A 19,333-nucleotide genomic window follows, 5' to 3' on the forward strand; every position below is an offset into this window, starting at 1 on the left:
TATTTTTTGTGTTGTGATTTTTTTGTATCTTGTGTTATGAAATTCTGCTCCACGAGTATCACATGCAAAATTACTTTATCAAAAAACTAATCAAAAAAGTTACTTTTAGTTAATTTTTGAATTTTAACATTTTGAAACAATAAGTTATTACAAAAAAAACTAATTAAGCAAACATTCATATTGATTGATTAACCAAATCAAACAGTTAATAGTAATTAAATAAGTCAAAATTGAATGATAAGTTAATTATGTTACCGAACAGTGAAACATGAACAATGTAAAATTTTAAAATAACTAATATTAAAAAGTGAATGCTCAAAAGTGGTAAAAATTGAAAACATGAAAAACAGTAAGTAAATAACTTTAAAGTTGAAAATAAGAAAAGGACAAATTCACAATATTCAAAGGACCATAATGATATAGACTCTGCACCAATACTAGTAGCGAATTGAATGCCTATGCAGGTTGTTGTAAATTGTTTCTAATTACTAAGTATAATACATTTTATCTGCCAACGACAGACTAATGGCGCAAAGTGATTCTCCTAAGAGCATCTACACTTGTGCATATTATGGGAAGATTTTAGAATGAATTCTTTTCAATGGGGATAATAACAAATGTGGGGTGGAGATAATTGTGGAAATAATCATCCTGCAAATGAAGGGAGAATTCAGAAAATTGTAGGACCCACCAATAAAGCCTCACTGTGGCTGTCACCATAGTGCCACAGCGGCCGCGTGCAGTGCACGCACCTGCCAGGCGCGTCAGGTAGAGCCGTCAAAACGGTCTCGCGGGGCGGGACGAGCCAAAATACACCAAAGCCCGTCCTCGTAGCGGGACGGGCTAAAAAGCCCGCCTCTTAGCGGGCTTGGAATGTGCTCGGCCCGCCCTGCCATGCCAAAGCCCGCTGGCGGGGCGGGCTAGCCCGCCAATCAATTTTTTCACTATCTTAATTTTTTTTTTAAAAAAAAAAAAAGAAAAAAAGAATCACTATACAGATGCACAGTACACTAACACAGTAACACTACCTAGTATTGTATTCCTATAAATCTATAACCCTATAAGTTATAACACACTAACACAATTACACAAACCAAAATAACAAAAAAAATAATATGTATTAAATACTAAATATATATACAAAATATATATGTATTAGCAGGTCGCGGGCTAAACCCATGACCTGCCTGACCCGCCCCGCCTGAACCCGTGACCCAGGCGGGACGGGCTAAAAAGCCCGCCTCCTGGCGGATCAAAATTTGAAGAACCCGTCCCCTACCTACAGCGGTACGGGACGGGTCGACCCGGCGGGTAAAACCCATTTTTGACGGCTCTAGCGTCAGGCGCGCCGAGAGGCACGCCTAACAGTCTTTATTTTTATTTTTATTTTTTTTAAAAAAATTTAATTTTCCTTTTTTTTTTCTTTTTTTCTCTCCCCTCCCATCTTCTCTTTCCTAATCACTCTTACATTATCCCCCTATTCTCCCCAACAAATGTGGATGCTCTAAGAGCATCCACACTTGTGCATATTATGGGAAGATTTCATAATGTATTCTTCTCAATGGGGATAATAACAAATGTGGGGTGGGGTTATTTGTGGAAATAATCATCCTGCAAATATAAGGATAATGGCAGAAAAAGAAGAAAAAGAAAGAAAAGAAAAAGGGCTGCTGTGCGCGTTTCGCGCACAGCAACCCGCCCACACGAGCGCGTCAGGCGCGCCTGACAGTTCTTTTTTTTTTTAAAATTTTTATTTTTTCGTTTGTTTTTTTTATTTTGATTTTTTTATTTTTTTTCCTCCCTTCCCCATATTCTCTCTCCTAATCACTCTTACATTATCCCCATATTCTTCCCAACTAATGTGGATGCTTTAAGAGCATCCACACTAGTGGATAATATGGGGTTAATGTAAGAAGAAATAACTTGGGTGAGGTTATTTGCAAATGTGGGGTGGGGTTAATGTTAGAGTTATTTCTCCGGCAAATGATAGGGAAGAGAAATATCGCGCACAGCAGCCAGCCACACGGGCGCGTCTGACCATGTTTCTTTTTTTTTTTTCTTTTTTTTTTTTTAAATTTGTTTTGTTTTTTTTTTTTTTGTTTGTTTTTTTCTCCCCGTCCCTCATTCTCTTTCCTAATCACTCTTACATTATCTCCCAATTCTCCCCAACCATTGTGGATGCTCTAAGTGAGAGGTCTTGACTTGGGTTCGATTTTTTTTTTTTTTTTTTTTTGGGGTAAAGGGGTGGGGAAAAACCCAGCAAGGCTAATCCCGGGTGTTTGTAGTTACATAACGCACCCGGTCCATACTTAAGAACTCTTTAATGCACTCAATCGGGCCATTGAATTCAATCCAGTCACACTGAGATCTTGGCACCATTTTGGCAAGCTCGTCCGCAACAGTGTTATTCTCGTGCCGTGTGTGGGAGATGTCTACAGTCCACTCTTTCTCAAGCCACTCTTTGCACCATTTGACCAAATCCCCACAGTATCCTAGGGGTTCAGGTGCGCCGGTGAGCCAAAGTACCGCTTGGGTTCGATTTTTAAGATATTACATTGTAATAAAATCAGTAGTACTTAAAAAAAAAAGTTAGTACATGACTCTAAATGGTTGATGCCTCATTTTATATACACTAGTATTTAAGTAATTTTATTGTTGATAATGTTTTAAAAAATGATTAAATACATTGTAACAGATCCGGTAGTGCCTAAAAAAAAAATCAAATGGGATTTGAAAATTTTACATTTAAATAATTCAAACTATATGCAATATTTTTTTTATTACACTGTATACAATAAATTAGGAGATCAAACTATATATAATAAATAAAGGATTCTTTATTTTTTCATGAGAAAGTATAAATGATGTTTCAAAATTTCAACGTGAAATATTAAAATTAGAAGAGTATAAATACTCATGTCCCTTTGCAACCTTTTAATGAAATTGGATGTTGTAAGAGAAATTAAAGTTTCTTATAACATTTTTAAGCTATAAGTTTAGTTTATAATTATTTGGATATTACTTAAGATATAAATATATACAAAAGATTAAAAATTTAATTTATTCAATTTTTATTGTTAACATATTCAAAATATGTTCAAAAAAAAAGTTAGTACATTTAATATGGGAATAAAAAGTATCACTTTCTGAAGGCCAACAGTGCAATAATTGTGCCAACAATTGAATTGTTGAATTGTACCATAAGTCAATAGCACCACCCATGAAAAGCATTTGAGAGCAGGTAGGGTTGAGGTATCTCTGTGATTTATCATTTTCATCCATTTTTAGAACGAGTGTTACTATTTGCACCACCCTTTGATCAAAAGACATCTTAAAATTGTAAAAAGTGAAAGCTTTTAATAATTAATAAGGGATGTAAATAACCAAATGAGAATACATTTTGCACCACCTGGTCAAACTTACAATTAATAATTTATTAATTCATTATTTAATTAATTAAAAAAAAAAAAAAAAAAAACGAAATGTCGCCTTCTCCCTTGAGAAGGCGACGGACTGCCTTCTCACCGGAAAAGGCGACCCAGGTAGGCTTCTACCTGGGTTGCCTTCTCACGTGGGTCGCCTTCTCACGTGGGTCGCCTTCTCACCGGAGAAGGCAGCCCAGTTGCCTTCTCCGGTGAGAAGGCAGCCCCTCCTTCTCACCGGAGAAGGTGACGATTTTTTTTTTTTTTTTAACTGGGCTGCCTTCTCCAGTGAGAAGGCAGCCCAGTGGGTCGCCATCTCACCGGAGAAGATGACGAGTTCATCTTTTTTTTTTTTTTCTTTTTAAAATTAATATTTGGATGGTTAAAAAAAATTGAATAATAAATATTAATTTTGACCACATTTAATTATGGTGGACTTTTATATTTGCACCACCTATAAAGCTATTAGACCTATTAAATAGGAGGTGCAAATAGCAAAATAGGTGATGTGAATAGAATTTCCCTTTAGAACATGAGTTACGTTATGATAAATCTTAAATTTGGAATTTAACTTAATAATTGAAAGACAAATACTGTGTTGTCCCTATAATTTTAACTTACTTTCATAATAATAATAATAATAATAATAATAATAATAATAATAATAATAATAATAATAACAACAACAACATTTAACTTTATTATAACGTTTTTTAAAAAATAAAAATGATTTATGGATTCTAGTGGAAAACTCTGCTACATGTCGTGATTTTATAGATAGAAGAGAAAGAGAATAATAAAGTTGTGAGTAATTCTTTTATTTTTTATAGATGAATAAGAGAACATCACATGAGTATAAATTAAAAATTAAAGTAGAAATTGGGATGTTTATTTAGTATTATTTTTTAAAAAATGGTAGACACATTGTATCATTATGGCAAGGTTGAGTCACAAAATGATAGATGTACTCTCACTGAGTATAACTCCTGTCATGTATAAAAATTTTATTAGGTAAAGAAAAATGATTGATTATTTTAGTTTAAGTGATTAATTATATATGAACAGTTTAATTTGATTTATCCTTTTGTTGTCCTCATCAATTAGAGTCACAAAGTAACAAAATAAATTTTATACTTCAAATACATTTTGAATACTGATTACCGACTACACCATTTCTTTTTTTTTTTTCTTTTCTTTTTCTTTTTTTTGAAAAGGACTACACCATTTCTTTTCAAAGAAAACGTGGTCCGATCCAATTATTTCTATAATGTCTTATCCTCTAGAATATGCTATATATGTCCAATAAAAATGGAAAATGGAATATCAATCGTACCATAAAATTTGAAAACTTATCAAGAGACGTGTCCACCAGGGATTGTGCAAGTCTCCACGACATTGAAGCCGTAAATGATGGAATCCCTGGTCCGATATAAAAAATTAAATTTAGATTGTGTTCGGTTCCAACATGAAAATTAAATACTTAGTAATGATAATATATTTTGATGAAAATATTTTACATATTTCGTAGTATAGTGAAATTAGAATAATTATTAATATTGTTATTTGGTTATGTATTATCTTATTCCTAGTAATATTCCTGGTAATAGAAATAGTTACCAAACAAAAGAATAAACTTATTACTGAGAATGTTATGCTATTGCCGACCTTTTCCATGAACCAAACGGGCTATTATTGTAATCAAATCCTATAATAATACTCTAAAACAATTACTTTGATTCTCCTACCCATGAACTAAACACACCTTTATATTCAGCAAGCTAAGTGCAAAGTTTAACATATACTCCAATGGCCACCAGCAAACCCGTCACCGTTCTGGAGCATATTCCGGTGGCACCACCGCCGGAAGGGACACCCAAACTCACTCTTCCTCTCACGTTTCTTGACTTGTTATGTCTGCACATGTTCCCAGTTCACCGCCTCATCTTCTATCAACACCCCATCTCAAGAACCCACTTCCTCGATACCCTAATTCCCACCATGAAAAACTCGTTATCCCTTACCCTTCATCACTACCCTCCCCTCGCCGGAAGACTGATCGCTTCACCCGACAATTCAAGCCTGCCGGAGATCCGATACGAGGAAGGCGACACCGTCCCGTTAGTCTTTGCGGAGGCCAATTCAGGCGAGTGTAATTTCGATGATCTCACGTCGGGCCATCCAAGAAGTTGTACTGAATTCCATCCTCTTGTTCCGAACTTACCGCCGGCGTCGCGTGCGCCGGACGGCTATGTCACAGTCCCCGTCCTTGCGTTACAAGTGACGTTATTTTCCGACGTCGGGATTTGCATCGGAATAACTAACCACCACGCAGTTGGTGACGCTAGTAGCATCTTTGGGTTCATGAAAGCTTGGGCTTTCGTTTCTAGTCACGGAGACAAATCGGAAACCACATCTCCTGTTTCTTTACCCGCTGAAATCCAACCATTTTACGACAGAAAAATGATCAGAGATGAGAAAGGACTGGAACAAATTTTCTGGGACAACGTTAAACACATCAAGGTTGAAGATAGACACGTTCATCGCCTTCCACAAATCACCGACAGGATCCGCGCCACATTTACACTGACACAAAACGACATCCAAAGGCTCAAGAATCGCATCCTCGCGGGGCGGCCGGAACTGGCTCATATCTCATCATTTACAGCCACTTGTTCATACATATGGACTTGCTGGGTAAAATCTCGATATCAAGACGCAGATTCAGATAACAACATCGACGACGATGAAGACGAGGAGGTGTTCAATTGCGCGGCTGATTGCCGGTCACGTTTGGACCCACCGGTGCCCGGAAACTACTTTGGCAATTGCCTGGTGGCCTGTTTCGGATACGCAAAGACTAAGCAACTGAGAGGGGAGGAGGGGCTGTTGGATGCTGCTGAGGGGATCGGAGAAGGTATTCGCCGGCGATTGTACGATAAGGAGCGTGGAGTGTTGGGAGGAGCTGAAGATTGGTTTAAAGTGCTGTCTAAACTGAAGATTGATCGAGTATTGACTGTGATTGGGTCGCCCAGATTCGATTATTATGAACTAGATTTTGGATGGGGAAATCCAAAAAAGTTTCAAATGCCTTCCACTGATTTGTCTCGTGGCATATCACTCAGTAAAGCCAAGGACCATGAAGGGGGTGGCCTGGAGATTGGTTTGTCACTTCTCGGCACACAATTCGACAATTTTACCGGAATTTTCACCCAGGATTTGAAGGCCCTTCATAGCTTTTAGGGGTGTTTGATTTACGAAATGTGAATTATCTTACATATTTGGTTGGGTTGGATAAAGGAAATATAATATTTTCAATAAATAATTTATATAAACATATTTATTATTATAATTAATATTTGATGCACTGTCCGTGTATACATACATTAGCGGTGAATTGAAAGAGAAAAATGTCACATTATTAAAAAGAAAAAAGAAATATTGACAACGTCGTTTCTTACAAAATATTTATTATTTTTTAAATTATAGGTATGTTATTAGGAAATAATTTATATAGTACTCGAACATATAATGTCCATATATTATTACCATTGAAGAAGATAAGAAAACATATGGTGGATGTCAACAATAGTTGAAAAAGATAATGAAAGTTATAAATGTATGAGTATTTTTTATCAAAATATTATATAGTACAACTCTTATACATAATGTATAAATATAAGTAACGAAAAAAAATACAAACATATATAAATGAAGGTATAACTTTTATTCACAGTTATTAGTTTTTATATTAAATTTGTCTCATAATTTCTAAAATGAGGAAATTTCAATTTTGGTCATATGGCTATAGGAGTCTTGTTAATTTTAGTCCCTGACTTTTAAAAGTGTTAATTTAGTACCTTAACTATGTAAACATTGTCAATTTTGGTCACTCCGGTCAAATTTCGCTGGAAAATTTTAATAATTAAAATAATAAAAGTATTTTGGTCGTTTCACGCCTCTTTTTTTCTTCTCCGGCGAGTCCATCCCTTTCTCTCCTGTTTCCGGCGTTCTTTCTCCTTGTAAACCCTATCTTTAATATCATCAAGCCTCCTTTCCCCATCATCTTAGTTCATTTCATTCGTCGAAAACAGGAGAGGAAGGGATGAACTTGTCTGGGAAGAAGAAAAGAGATGTGAAATGAACAAAATATCCTTATTATTTTAACAATTAAAATTTTCCAGCAAAATTTGGCGGATAATTTGGCCGGAGTGACCAAAATTGACAAAAATTACATAGTTAAGATACTAAATTGACACTTTTAAAAGTCAGGAACTGAAATTAACAAGACCCATATAGTCATAGGACCAAAATTGAAATTTCCTCTTTCTAAAATCATTATAAACGTTAGTATATATACAAAGGATTTAGCAGTTACGAAAGCCAGTACACACACATGCACAGAAGACTTAAGGGACCGTTTGGTTCACAGAATGTTAGATTATTACTGGGAATGTTAGATTCCTGTGTTTGGTAAAATTGAGGTATGTAATATAATCATGTTTGGTTTAGAGTTATCTTTTATATATATATATATATATATATATACCGTTAGGGGGCGTTTAGTTCAGGTTATATAACATAACCAAGGGAATGTGACATTCCAAAGCTAACATTCCTATGTTTGGTTCATATTATCTTAGGTTATGCAAGATAATCTTGGATATTTATACATTTTTATCATTTTAATTCTAATTATTAAAAATATATATTTTATGTTAGCTTATTATTATTATTATTATTATTATTATTATTATTATTATTATTATTATTATATATATATATATATATATATATATTGTAATTATATATTTTTTTATTTTATTACGTTATGTTAGAATATAAAATAATTTTGTATATCAAGTTCAAAATTTTAGTTAATATTTTAAAATCATGTAATTATATATGATAACGTTATCTTCTTAATTTATTTTAATTTTTAAATTTATTAAAATATATAAGAATATATATATATATATATATATATATATATATATATATATATATATATTATGAAAGCTAGTATATATGGCAAATTATTGTGTGGATCATGGTCCACATAGTGCTGTATGGATCATAAAAATGTACATTTTTAATATATAGTACATTATTTGTGTATTGAATCTACATTATACAAAATAATGTATTTTCAGTACTCAAATAATGTATTTTTTCCTTAATACAATTTATATTTTTAATATATTAAAAGTACATTATTTGGGTACTGAATATACATTATTTGATAATATAAAAAATAATGTACTTAAAATACACAAATAATATATTTTTAATAATGTACTTTATATACAAAAATAATGTACTTTTTATTTATAATCCACACAACTAAGTGAACCATGGTCCAAACAACTACATAGACCATGGTTCACACAATAATGACTTAGTATATATACAGAAGACTTTGGAACATCGATAGAGGTAAAAAGCATATACTTTCTTGTCTATGATTATTGAAAGGAAAATACTTGGTGTACTTCCATTTTAAACTCCTCAACTTGTACTCGCTCTCACATGCTTTTGATGTTGACGTTTTTCTATGGACCCACATGATGAAAATAAATAATCCTGATTTTTCACCTCATAAAATATAAATGAGGGAGTAGAATTTTGGGAGTCTATGTAGTATAACTCTTATTGAAATGTGCAGCACGTTAGAATTGACTGGACTTTTAATGATTGGACAGACTGTCTTACAAGATGTTGTTGGATATATTAATTAATTAAATATTTGTAATAGCCCAAATGTTATATATTTGGCTCATGATTCATAATTAATTTTATATAAAAAAATGACATAACGAAATATATTTAAATATTTTAGATAATTTGGTTAAGTTAGAAAATTTAAATGTTTTTAATTTGAAAGTTTGAAAATATTTGAGTTTAAATTTCAAATGTGTGGTGTGGATGATATTTTTCATGCTAGAAATAGAGGTTTCCATTTTACTAGGGGTGATAGAGAAAAAGTGATTGAAGTGTTTGAACTTAGAAGCATTCAAGTATTCAAGTCTCAAGTTCAAGTGTTATAGTGTTCAAGTATATGAGTATTTATGAAAGGTTTGAAACGCACTGTAAATTTTGATAGGAATCGATGAAAATTTTGTCTGATTCAGATATAGAAAAAAAAAATTGTAGAGAAAGTTGAAAAGTTTAGGGTTTGAGGGTTGTATTTCATCTATTTATATTAGTGAAGAAAAAGTCCATAGAAATCTTATTCTGATATAGTTTATGAATGTTAATAAGTTTTTCGAATGCCAGACTTTTAAAGACTCTATAAAAGTATGAATCAAATACCAGTATACTTTTAAAGATTTTTGAAAAGTTTGAATCGAATACTAGTAGACTTTTAAAGAGTCTTTAAAAGTCTAAATTGAATACCACCAAACTTTTTTTTTTTTTTGAAAGCAAACGATTAATATATTTAGAACTCATCAACTCAGCAATACAATCAAGAGGATATGAGACCCAAGAACCCATGACTGACAAGGAACCAGTTGCCCGTGCAGACACATGAGCCACGTGATTCGCTGACCTTTTGACATGGTGAACAGAGATGTTTCTACCACCAAACTTTTTAAAAGTTTATAAAAGTGTTTATCGAATACCCCCCCCCCCCCCTTAATTCTCTCATCCGATGACATTGGCAATTGCTCCTGAGTTTAGCTGAGCAACAACATTGTCGAACCCTATGTCCCTAACATTTCTAAGAGCCTCTCTTAGACGCTGATGTTCGATCGTGAAACTACTCGTCATTCCAATTTTAACTATAAAATCAATTATCCATCACCCATTAAGCAAAAGCAAAGTAAAGAGTAACCGCAAAGTAGAAGGTGGTAGTGAATGAGTGAATTATAATTTTTGTACATAAAGATCACAATTTTAATTATTATTGACACTATCAATTGAGTTCGTCACAAAAAATCTTCTTAAAAAGAAAAAGAAAAAAAAAAGAGAAAAAAGTAAAGTGATTATAAATTGTCTTAACTTTTTACTTTAAAAAAACACAAAGAGAATAAAATGTCAACAAATAAACAATGGAGTTGCTGAATCGTGTGGAATAAATAAAATTAAAGGAATAAAAGTGGCATTTGAATGTGATCTTTAGTGCCAGCAAATCGTCAATGACAAATTACAGTGTTCCAAAAATGACCAAAAGAATTTTTTGGCAAGCAAAGTTGACCTTCGTATCAATTACTCTGTATCAGAATTCTATTTAAATATCTTCTGACCCTATACCGCAATATACGATCCAATCTGAAATTTCACGAAATCCAATGACCATCTCCAAAACCGTCACCGTTCTGGACCAGATTCCGGTGGCACCACCGCCGGAAGGGACCCCCAAAATCACTCTTCCCCTCAAGTTTCTCGACTTGTTATGGCTGCACATGGCCCCAGTTCACCGCCTCATCTTCTACCAACACCCCATCTCAAGAACCCACTTCCTAGAAACCCTGATTCCGGCGATGAAACATTCTTTATCTCTCACCCTTCGCCACTACAGTCCCCTCGCCGGCAAGGTGATTGTTTCTCCCGACGATTCTATCCTGCCGGAAATTCGTTACGAGGACGGCGACACCGTCCTGTTAGTTCTGGCGGAGTCTGATTCAGGCGGCGAGGGTCATTTTGACCATCTCACCTCCGACCGTGCAAAAAGCTGTACTGATTTTCATCCTCTCGTTCCGGCCTTACCGCCGGCTTCGCGTGCACCGGACGGCTCCACCGTAGCCCCCGTGCTCGCGCTACAAGTGACGCTTTTCCCGGACGTCGGGATTTGCATCGGCGTGACCAATCACCATGCTAGCGGCGACGCTAGCAGCATCTTCGGTTTCATGAAGGCCTGGGAATTTTTCTCCAATCTCGGCGACAAGAAAACATCGTCGTCTGTGTCGTTACCGCCGGAATTTCTGCCGTCGTACGACAGAACAATGATCAGAGATCCGAAAGGACTGGAATCACTGTTCTGGGACACCATGAAAACCATCAAAATTGAGGACACACACGTCCATCGTCTTCCATTAATCACCAACCGGGTCCGGGTTACAGTCATTCTGACCCGGGACGAAATCCAAAAGCTCAAGAATCACATCCTCGCGCACCGACCGGAACAAAAACATGTCTCCTCATTTACCGTGATTTGTGCGTACGTATGGATTTGCTTAGTAAAATCGCGATACGGTGCAGAAACAGACAACACCGACGACGAAGACGAGATCTTCGGCTGCGCGGCGGAGTGCCGGACACGGTTGGATCCACCGGCGCCGGAAAACTACTTCGGCAATTGCCTCACGGCCGTCGTTGGATTCGCGAAGACGAAGCAACTGACGGGCGAGAAAGCGTTGGTATTCGCCGCCGCCTTGATCGGAGACAGCATCCGCCGGCAACTGTACGACAAGGAGTCTGGGGTTTTCAAAGGCGCTGAAGATTGGTGTTCATTGTTAATGGCGGTGACACCTGACCGATCATTGAGCGTGGCTGGGTCGCCTAAATTCGATTACTATGAACTGGATTTCGGATGGGGAAGGCCTAAAAAGTTCGAATTTGCTTCCATTGATTTAACTGGTGCCTTATCTTTTAGTAAAGCCAGGGACATTGAAGGTGGAATGGAGATTGGTTTATCACTGCCAGCCACACAAATTGACAGTTTTTCCAGAATTTTCACCAATGGTTTAAAGGCTTTATAGGTTTATGCATTTTCAATTTGTTCCCTCTGTCTCAGAATGCAGAGTTTATTTACATTTTGCAATTACAAAAATGTATCCCTTCTTACCTTTGGGCATTTTAATATATGCATTATTATTATTAGTAGTATTAGTATTATTATCAAGGAATGTAATTGATCTAGCATTATTTCTTTCAACTTAATCAAAATTGGATAAGTTCCATCATCATTTCCTCAAAAGGGAAAAAGTTCATAGAGATAGGAAGCTTGCCTGAGGTGCACAGAGCAACATGGATATATGACTCAAATCACGAAGGTTAATAGGCCTCTGTTGGGCGGAGATAGGTGAATCGCCAAGTCCAGCACTGACTTTGGAATTGTTGGGCATACATTTGAAGAATTAAGCCCAACACAATGCCTATAAATATGTAACGGTATAAGGAAATAATATAAAGTCGTGTCTTCAGTATGAAATATAGTTTTTTGTGTAGTGATAAACGCTTGATTTAACAAGTGTTATTAGAAACAGGTCACAACGCTACGAGCTTATAGCTTTTAGTGTAATGTTAAGCCACCTAACAACTAGTAGTTTTGTATTAGACTAATCAACTTGACTGGAGCTATCTCTGCCCATAATATTTTAGAACTTTCAACATTCTAAACTTTAACAATATTTTCTATTCCTTTCCAAAAAAAAAAAATTATAATTAAAAAAAAAAACAATAATAATTTCTAAATAGTCAGATCAGGGCAAATTATTGTGTTGGCCGTACCAAAAAATACATTTTTAATATATTAAATGTACATTAATTTTGTATTGTATGTACATTATACAATATAATGTACACTTAGTACAAAAATAATATACATTTTCTAAATATAATGTACATTATTTTACAGTATACAAAATATGGTTCATACAACTTATGCGGATTATGGTTCACACAATAATGATTGTCATATCAACTTACACGATTCTGAAATCGACATGGGTTTCACATTTCTGGCATGTCTGCTACATTTCATGGTTTTGAAATGGACAGATAACGGCTTTGGGTTGCCAAACTCGACCGTAATTACCACGGAGTATTATTTTGATTGGAGAATTCTAGCAAACAGTTTTGATACGTTATTATTATTTTGATTGGAGAATTCTAGCAAACAGTTTTGATACGTAATTACTATTATTTTGATTGGAAAATTCTAGTAAAGAGTTTTGATACGTAATCTTCTTTCGTTTCATACTCTTTGATATATTTATTAATATTTTATTTTTAAAAAGTCATATATTTTTTATATTTTTTATTCTACTTAATCAATCCAATTCACATCATAAACAAATATATAGTCTCAAGAATACAAGACTTACTTTCATTTTTAGAATGTGGCATATTTTTCCGTTGAGTTTCAAATTTATAATTAATCAAACTTGGGATTTAGATAGTTAGATGTACAAAAATATTAAGGTCATATTTGGTAACATAGTTAGTTTATTGCCAATTTTAGTTTCTTTTTTGGGTGAGGTTTGTTAACTTTATTTTATTTGATCACTATTAGTTGTTTGAATTCGTTAAACAATCAATATCAGTGTTTGATTAATTTGCTTTTTGTAACCTTTTATTGTTTTAAAATGCTAAAAAATCAAAAAGCTACTCAAAGTAATTTTTTCAATAAGTTTTATGAGAAAGTCATTTTTTCATGTAATCAATTATCAACTAATTTACCAAACACTTTTCTACAATCAGCTAATGCTATCAAATAATCAACTCACTAACTCAATCAACTAACAGTAATTTACCAAACACTTCCTATGTCATTTTTAGTCGACTTAAATTTTTTTGTTCTGAATCCAAGGATAGTACTGTAATTTTATTTCCTTTCGAATGATAGGACGTAACAGGAAATAGTATAATTGTATCATTACGATCGCGATTGAAACTCTAGGAAATGGAGAAATTATGATATCAGAAATTATGGATAGCAATCAAGGATGAAATTTAAGATTAACATGGATTAAATTTAATATTAACTTTAATTTTGAAATACAATAATAGTTACGTGTTTTTTTTTTTTTTTTTCTGTCTTTCCTCTCGTCATTATTATTATTTTAAGAGCCACACATATTCAAAATGTACTTATCCATTGAAAAGAAAAAGAGTCAAATAAGCCATCGAACTTTAGCTTAAAAGTCAATTAGACCCTTAAACTTTTTAAAGGTGCAATTACACTCCTTAACAATTCATTTAAGTGCAATGAAGCCCAAAAATAAATTAATGACCTGCTATCAGCCTATCACAATGATTAGGGTTCAGGCCACCTTCTAGCGAATTTTTCGGCAAAAAAAAAAAAAAAAAAAAAAGTGACCGGTGAAATTTTCGGCAAATCTGGGTCTGTTGTTGGTCACTTTTTTTTTACCGGAAGGTGGCCTGAACCCTAATGACCTTTGATAGCAGGTCATTAACTTGTTTTTGGGCTTCATTGCACCTAATTGAATTGTTGATGGGTGTAATTGCACATTTAAAAAGTTTAGGGGCCTAATTGATTTTTAAACTAAAGTTTGAGGGTCTATTTGACTCTTTTCTATTGAAAAAATCAATTTGGTCAGCAATTTATTTTTTAATTAGATCGGTCCGATACGACAGGAATTAGTCTAAACTTGATAGTTTCTTATCGTTAAAGTTTGCTCAGGGCACTTTGTGATTTAACAAAGAGAGAGAGAGAGAGAATGTATTTATGGATACATAGCTGGTGCTTTATTGGTAGAGGGTTGGCAAATCTGATATAATATTGAAGGCAATTGATATGATCTTAATACATTTTGCATGAATAAGCACATTTTGATTAGACAGCTAGACATAAACTTTTAAAATTACTCACTTTAAAGGCTTACAGGTATATAAAAATATGGGGAAAAAGATATATAATTCTTATTATTCAAATAATAATGTCAAATACATCCTTGCGATAGATTGTGTGAATTTATAGTAACTATTGTAAATATATATTTTATGGCAATTATCCTATTTTCTTGTATCCCGTATCCAGTTTTAGTTCATGTTGTGTGTAGGCAAAGGATCTTGTGAGATCAGACCATGAGAAATAAGAATCAATATTAGTTTTATATATGTAAAAATTCGACGAATCTGATTAAATTTTAAAAAAATATGGTGATATTTTTATAATTATCATCAACTTCTCTATGCAAATTAAACTTGAATACATAAATATGCAATATTTAACAACTAAATATACAAACATGGTAAACTTTATAAAATCAATTAAAAAGCTAAATTTTAAATATAAACCGTAAATGCTAGAGCTTAAGCAATATAATATACCAGTTGAAAGACATATAATATACCAGTTGATCGGATAAGCAAAGGACAAAACTAGGGACGGATTAATTATTTCTAGTTGCTATAGGAAAAAGAAAGGGACATGTAGTATTAGTCATGATGTTTGTAATATCAGATTTTACTTTATTTATGCAAATTAATTTTATTTATCATTAGGAATTCCATTTCGGCTTGACCAAATCTGAATTTTTACTATTACCATTGTAACTGTTGGCTTATAATATACGGAGTACTCCGCAGTTTCTAAAATGCTAAATAGAACAATATGTTTGATTTCAACTCAAATGTTAATTACACCATATATTTATGTTGTATGTTTTTTTTTTCTTTTTTTTTTTTTTTGAATCTACTCACTCTATTACATTGTAGTATCTCAACGTCTCCACTAAGACTCGATTTCATGATGAGAGAGGTCATTACATGTCATCTGAGCACAAGGTGCTTGGCATGTTGTATGTGTTATATGTTAAACAAAAATTTTCTTTGACATAAATAATCATTTCAACGCCAAGGGTGCTCATATGGCATGTAGTGACCTTTTCTATGTGTGAAGTCATGAGATCGAGTCTCAGTGGAGGCGTTGTTAATTCATTGTGCTTCAGTAGGTTGAGAAAGTATATTCGAACAAATACTACAATGTAATAGAGTCATTAGCATTCCAAAAAATAATCATTTCGAACATTTTTCCCCTATTGTTATATAGCATCATTTCGAACATTTTCGCCCTATTATTATACAGTGGGCCTTGGTCCACACATCAATATGCTGACCATGATCGTATTTTAGTGTTACTATAATGAAATTAGTGTGTGTGTGAAAAATGAAATTAAAAAATAGAGCACATTATTTGTCAATTGAAACTGTAGTATAAATGAAATGATATTTTAGTATTGTTATAATGAAACTAGTGTACATGGAAAATGAAAATAAAATCAAGAGTCGTACAATAACATATATTATCAAATAATCTGAAGTGCAATTAAAATAATACTTCAACATTACTTTAAGGGAGCGTTTGGTTCAGGTTATATAACATAACCAAAGGAATGTGACATTCCAAAGCTCACATTTCTATGTTTGGTTCACATTATCTCAGGGAATCTAACATTCCCTAGGAATGTCATATTCCCTCCACATAGGATTTTGAAGGGAATGTGATTCCCTTCAATTTCTAAGGTTATGTAAGATAACCTTGGTTATGTTAGTTTATATCTCTCACACACACACATATATAATTATTTTTGTAATTATATATTTTTTTATTTTTATTATGTTAGGTTAGCATATAAAATAATTTTGTTTTTCAAGTTCAATATTTTAGTTAATATTTTAAAATCATGTAATTATATATGATACCGTTATCTTATTTATTTATTTTAATTTTTATATTTATTAAAATATATGAAAATATGTTAAGGATATTATAGTGTGTGAATAAAGATAACCTTAAACCAAACATGATTATATTACATACCCCAATTTTAACCAAACACAAGAATCTAACATTCCCAGCAATCTAACATTCCCTAAAGTAATCTGACATTCCGTGAACCAAACGACCCCTAAGAGTTAATTCCCAAAATGATCATCTAGCTCTGGCTTTTTTTCAAATTGGTTCTTTGACTTTTAATTGCACCCAAATTGATCCTCCGACTATTGAATTTTAAGTCAAAATGATCTTCTGTTAATTTTTGTGTTAAGTGGGTGTTGTGAGTTGTGACTCCTTTAACCCTGCACGCTATTTTCTCACATTAAATTTTCACTCTTCTAAATCTTCAATCAAAATGTAGTTTTATTTTTTATTTTCATTTCTATTATTAATTTTACGATTTAATGTTTAGAAGTTATATGTTTTTTGATGGTATTAGAAGCAAATATTGATGCAAGGTAGCTTTGTTTTCAATGTGGAATTTCTTCCACTTGGGCCCACAATAAAATAAAATGACAACAGTCCAAGTTATTGTTCTAGATGCTTGACCAAGTGCAATTTATTGTAAAGTGTTTAGCATACATGCATTTTACCAATATTATTGTGTGGACCATATTTTATATACAATAAAATAGTATATATTCAGTATAAAAATAATGTACATTTAATACAAAAATAATGTATATTATATTTAAGAGATGCATATTTTTTGTGTCCTGAGTATACATTTATAATGTACACTCGATACAAAAATAATGACATTTAATATATTAAAAATGTACATTTTATTATGATCTATACAACATTATGTGAACTATGGTCCACACAATAATTTGTTGCATTTTACTGGTGTACGCTATTAACATGGAAGGGCCCATAGATGGGGACATTATTGAGTAATGTTACACATCAAAATATTTCTCTTTTAATTTTTTTTATGACATGACATTATTTAATAATAAATTTTAAAATTTTATTAAATGTTAGTAAAATTTGTCAATTCATAGGCGTTCCATGATTATAATGTTGGGTAATATGGTTGAAAAATCCCAAAATAATAATAATTCTACGGGAAGATTAATATTATATGGGAAAACAGAAAGAATTGGGAAGGAAAAGGTTGAGTGTTTGGGTAAAGGTTTAGCACGAGTTCGAACATGAAGTTCTTTTCCTTAAAACCTTATTTGCTACCTCCCACAAGTGCTAGGAGCGTTGTAGCCTAGGTTTCCCATGATAAAACGTGCTACGATTCCTTGTTTAAGCACCTAAACAAGGAACCCGGCAAACAAAGCAAAGCTGGAACACAGATTGGCTAAAGAAGAGAGTAGAAGCAGAGTTTTGAGAGCAGAAAACTGTACTGGAATTCTTTTTGTTTCTCACTGTGTAAAATGCTACTGCTTCTACCTCTCTTTATATAGGGATGTTGGAGTGATAGCATTCAACATGGCCATTAAATTGGTGTTAAAACCAATTGTGTAACACCTGTAACGGTCACCACTAAGTAGGATTAAACTTAGAATTTAAAAATTGGAATTAAAACAGTATTAATTCCGTAACAGATGAGTTTAATCTTCTGCACTTTCGGGTTTCAGACCGTTGGGGTGCACGAGAGTACACACTCTCGTGCTATGGTGCAATACGAGAGTACACCTCTCGTGTTCACCGTTGCACGAGAGTTTTGCTCTCGGTGCACCACAACCTCTCTCGTGCTCGGTTTCGGCCGAGCCAAGTGACTATAACAGATGGAAAATGATACCGAAGTTTGGCATAACTTAGCCCGCAAGGCCAGCCAATTTCCGGACGACATTCGTGCCCGCAGGTGCCGGCGCACGCGAGCTCGGGCTTGAATCAAGCCTTTTCGATCTCCTCTAGTTGGATTTTGATTTGCACCCCCCCCCCCCTTCCCCGCGAGAGAGCCTCTATGCTATACAATTCTACAAGCTTCAAAAGAGCTCATGTATATAAGGGGGGCAAATCTTGTTTCCAAACTAATGTGGGACTATGTCCACTATTTTCCCTTCATTTCCCAACTCAAATGGGTCTACTTTGAGAATCAATATCTCATTCACCCATTATCCGTTTTGAGCGTACAATATATCAATCTCTTCGTCTCACTACGAAGAACCCGAATCCACGTTGACCCAACCCAAATCGGAAGTGGACCCCACTGATAATTGTACCACAAAATAGCCACTTAATATGCTATTTTATGCCATTTTAAGCTAATTTTTCTAACATATAAGTCATTCAGAGATGAAATTTTGAAAGGGAAAGATTATAATGAATAAAAAGTATTTGTTTTTACATTATTTAGTGTCAAATAATTATTAACCGTGGAACTATATAAATTTAAAGATGTTTGGAGATAAGTTTGAAGATTGTATTTCCTGTTGGCTGTCGTTAAGCTTTGGCTATATGTTTTATGGAATTTTTTTTTTAATAATTATTT

General features: G+C 33.6%; 2 protein-coding genes across 2 annotated transcripts; both read left to right on the plus strand.

Moving 5' to 3' along the window:
- The first annotated feature begins 3,430 nt into the window (after positions 1–3,430).
- Positions 3,431–12,242, plus strand: LOC109155878 (anthocyanin 5-aromatic acyltransferase-like). The gene is made up of 2 exons (XM_019303561.1): positions 3,431–3,461; positions 10,695–12,242. Exon 2 carries the CDS (start codon positions 10,712–10,714, stop codon positions 12,119–12,121), a length of 1,410 nt encoding a protein of 469 aa, XP_019159106.1. The 5' UTR covers positions 3,431–3,461; positions 10,695–10,711; the 3' UTR covers positions 12,122–12,242.
- Positions 4,850–6,726, plus strand: LOC109155877 (anthocyanin 5-aromatic acyltransferase-like). Its single transcript, XM_019303560.1, has 2 exons — positions 4,850–4,873; positions 5,199–6,726. The coding sequence occupies exon 2, from the start codon at positions 5,229–5,231 to the stop codon at positions 6,660–6,662; it is 1,434 nt and encodes a 477-aa protein (XP_019159105.1). The 5' UTR covers positions 4,850–4,873; positions 5,199–5,228; the 3' UTR covers positions 6,663–6,726.
- Positions 12,243–19,333: the final 7,091 nt, after the last annotated feature.

This window comes from Ipomoea nil, unplaced genomic scaffold (genome assembly GCF_001879475.1).
Source record: "Ipomoea nil cultivar Tokyo-kokei standard unplaced genomic scaffold, Asagao_1.1 scaffold2704, whole genome shotgun sequence".
NCBI lineage: Eukaryota > Viridiplantae > Streptophyta > Magnoliopsida > Solanales > Convolvulaceae > Ipomoea > Ipomoea nil.

Excerpts from the sequence above, each read along its gene's own strand:
- LOC109155877 (XM_019303560.1), top strand. The coding sequence starts at position 5,229 with ATGGCCACCAGCAAACCCGTCACCGTTCTGGAGCATATTCCGGTGGCA.
- LOC109155878 (XM_019303561.1), top strand. The coding sequence starts at position 10,712 with ATGACCATCTCCAAAACCGTCACCGTTCTGGACCAGATTCCGGTGGCA.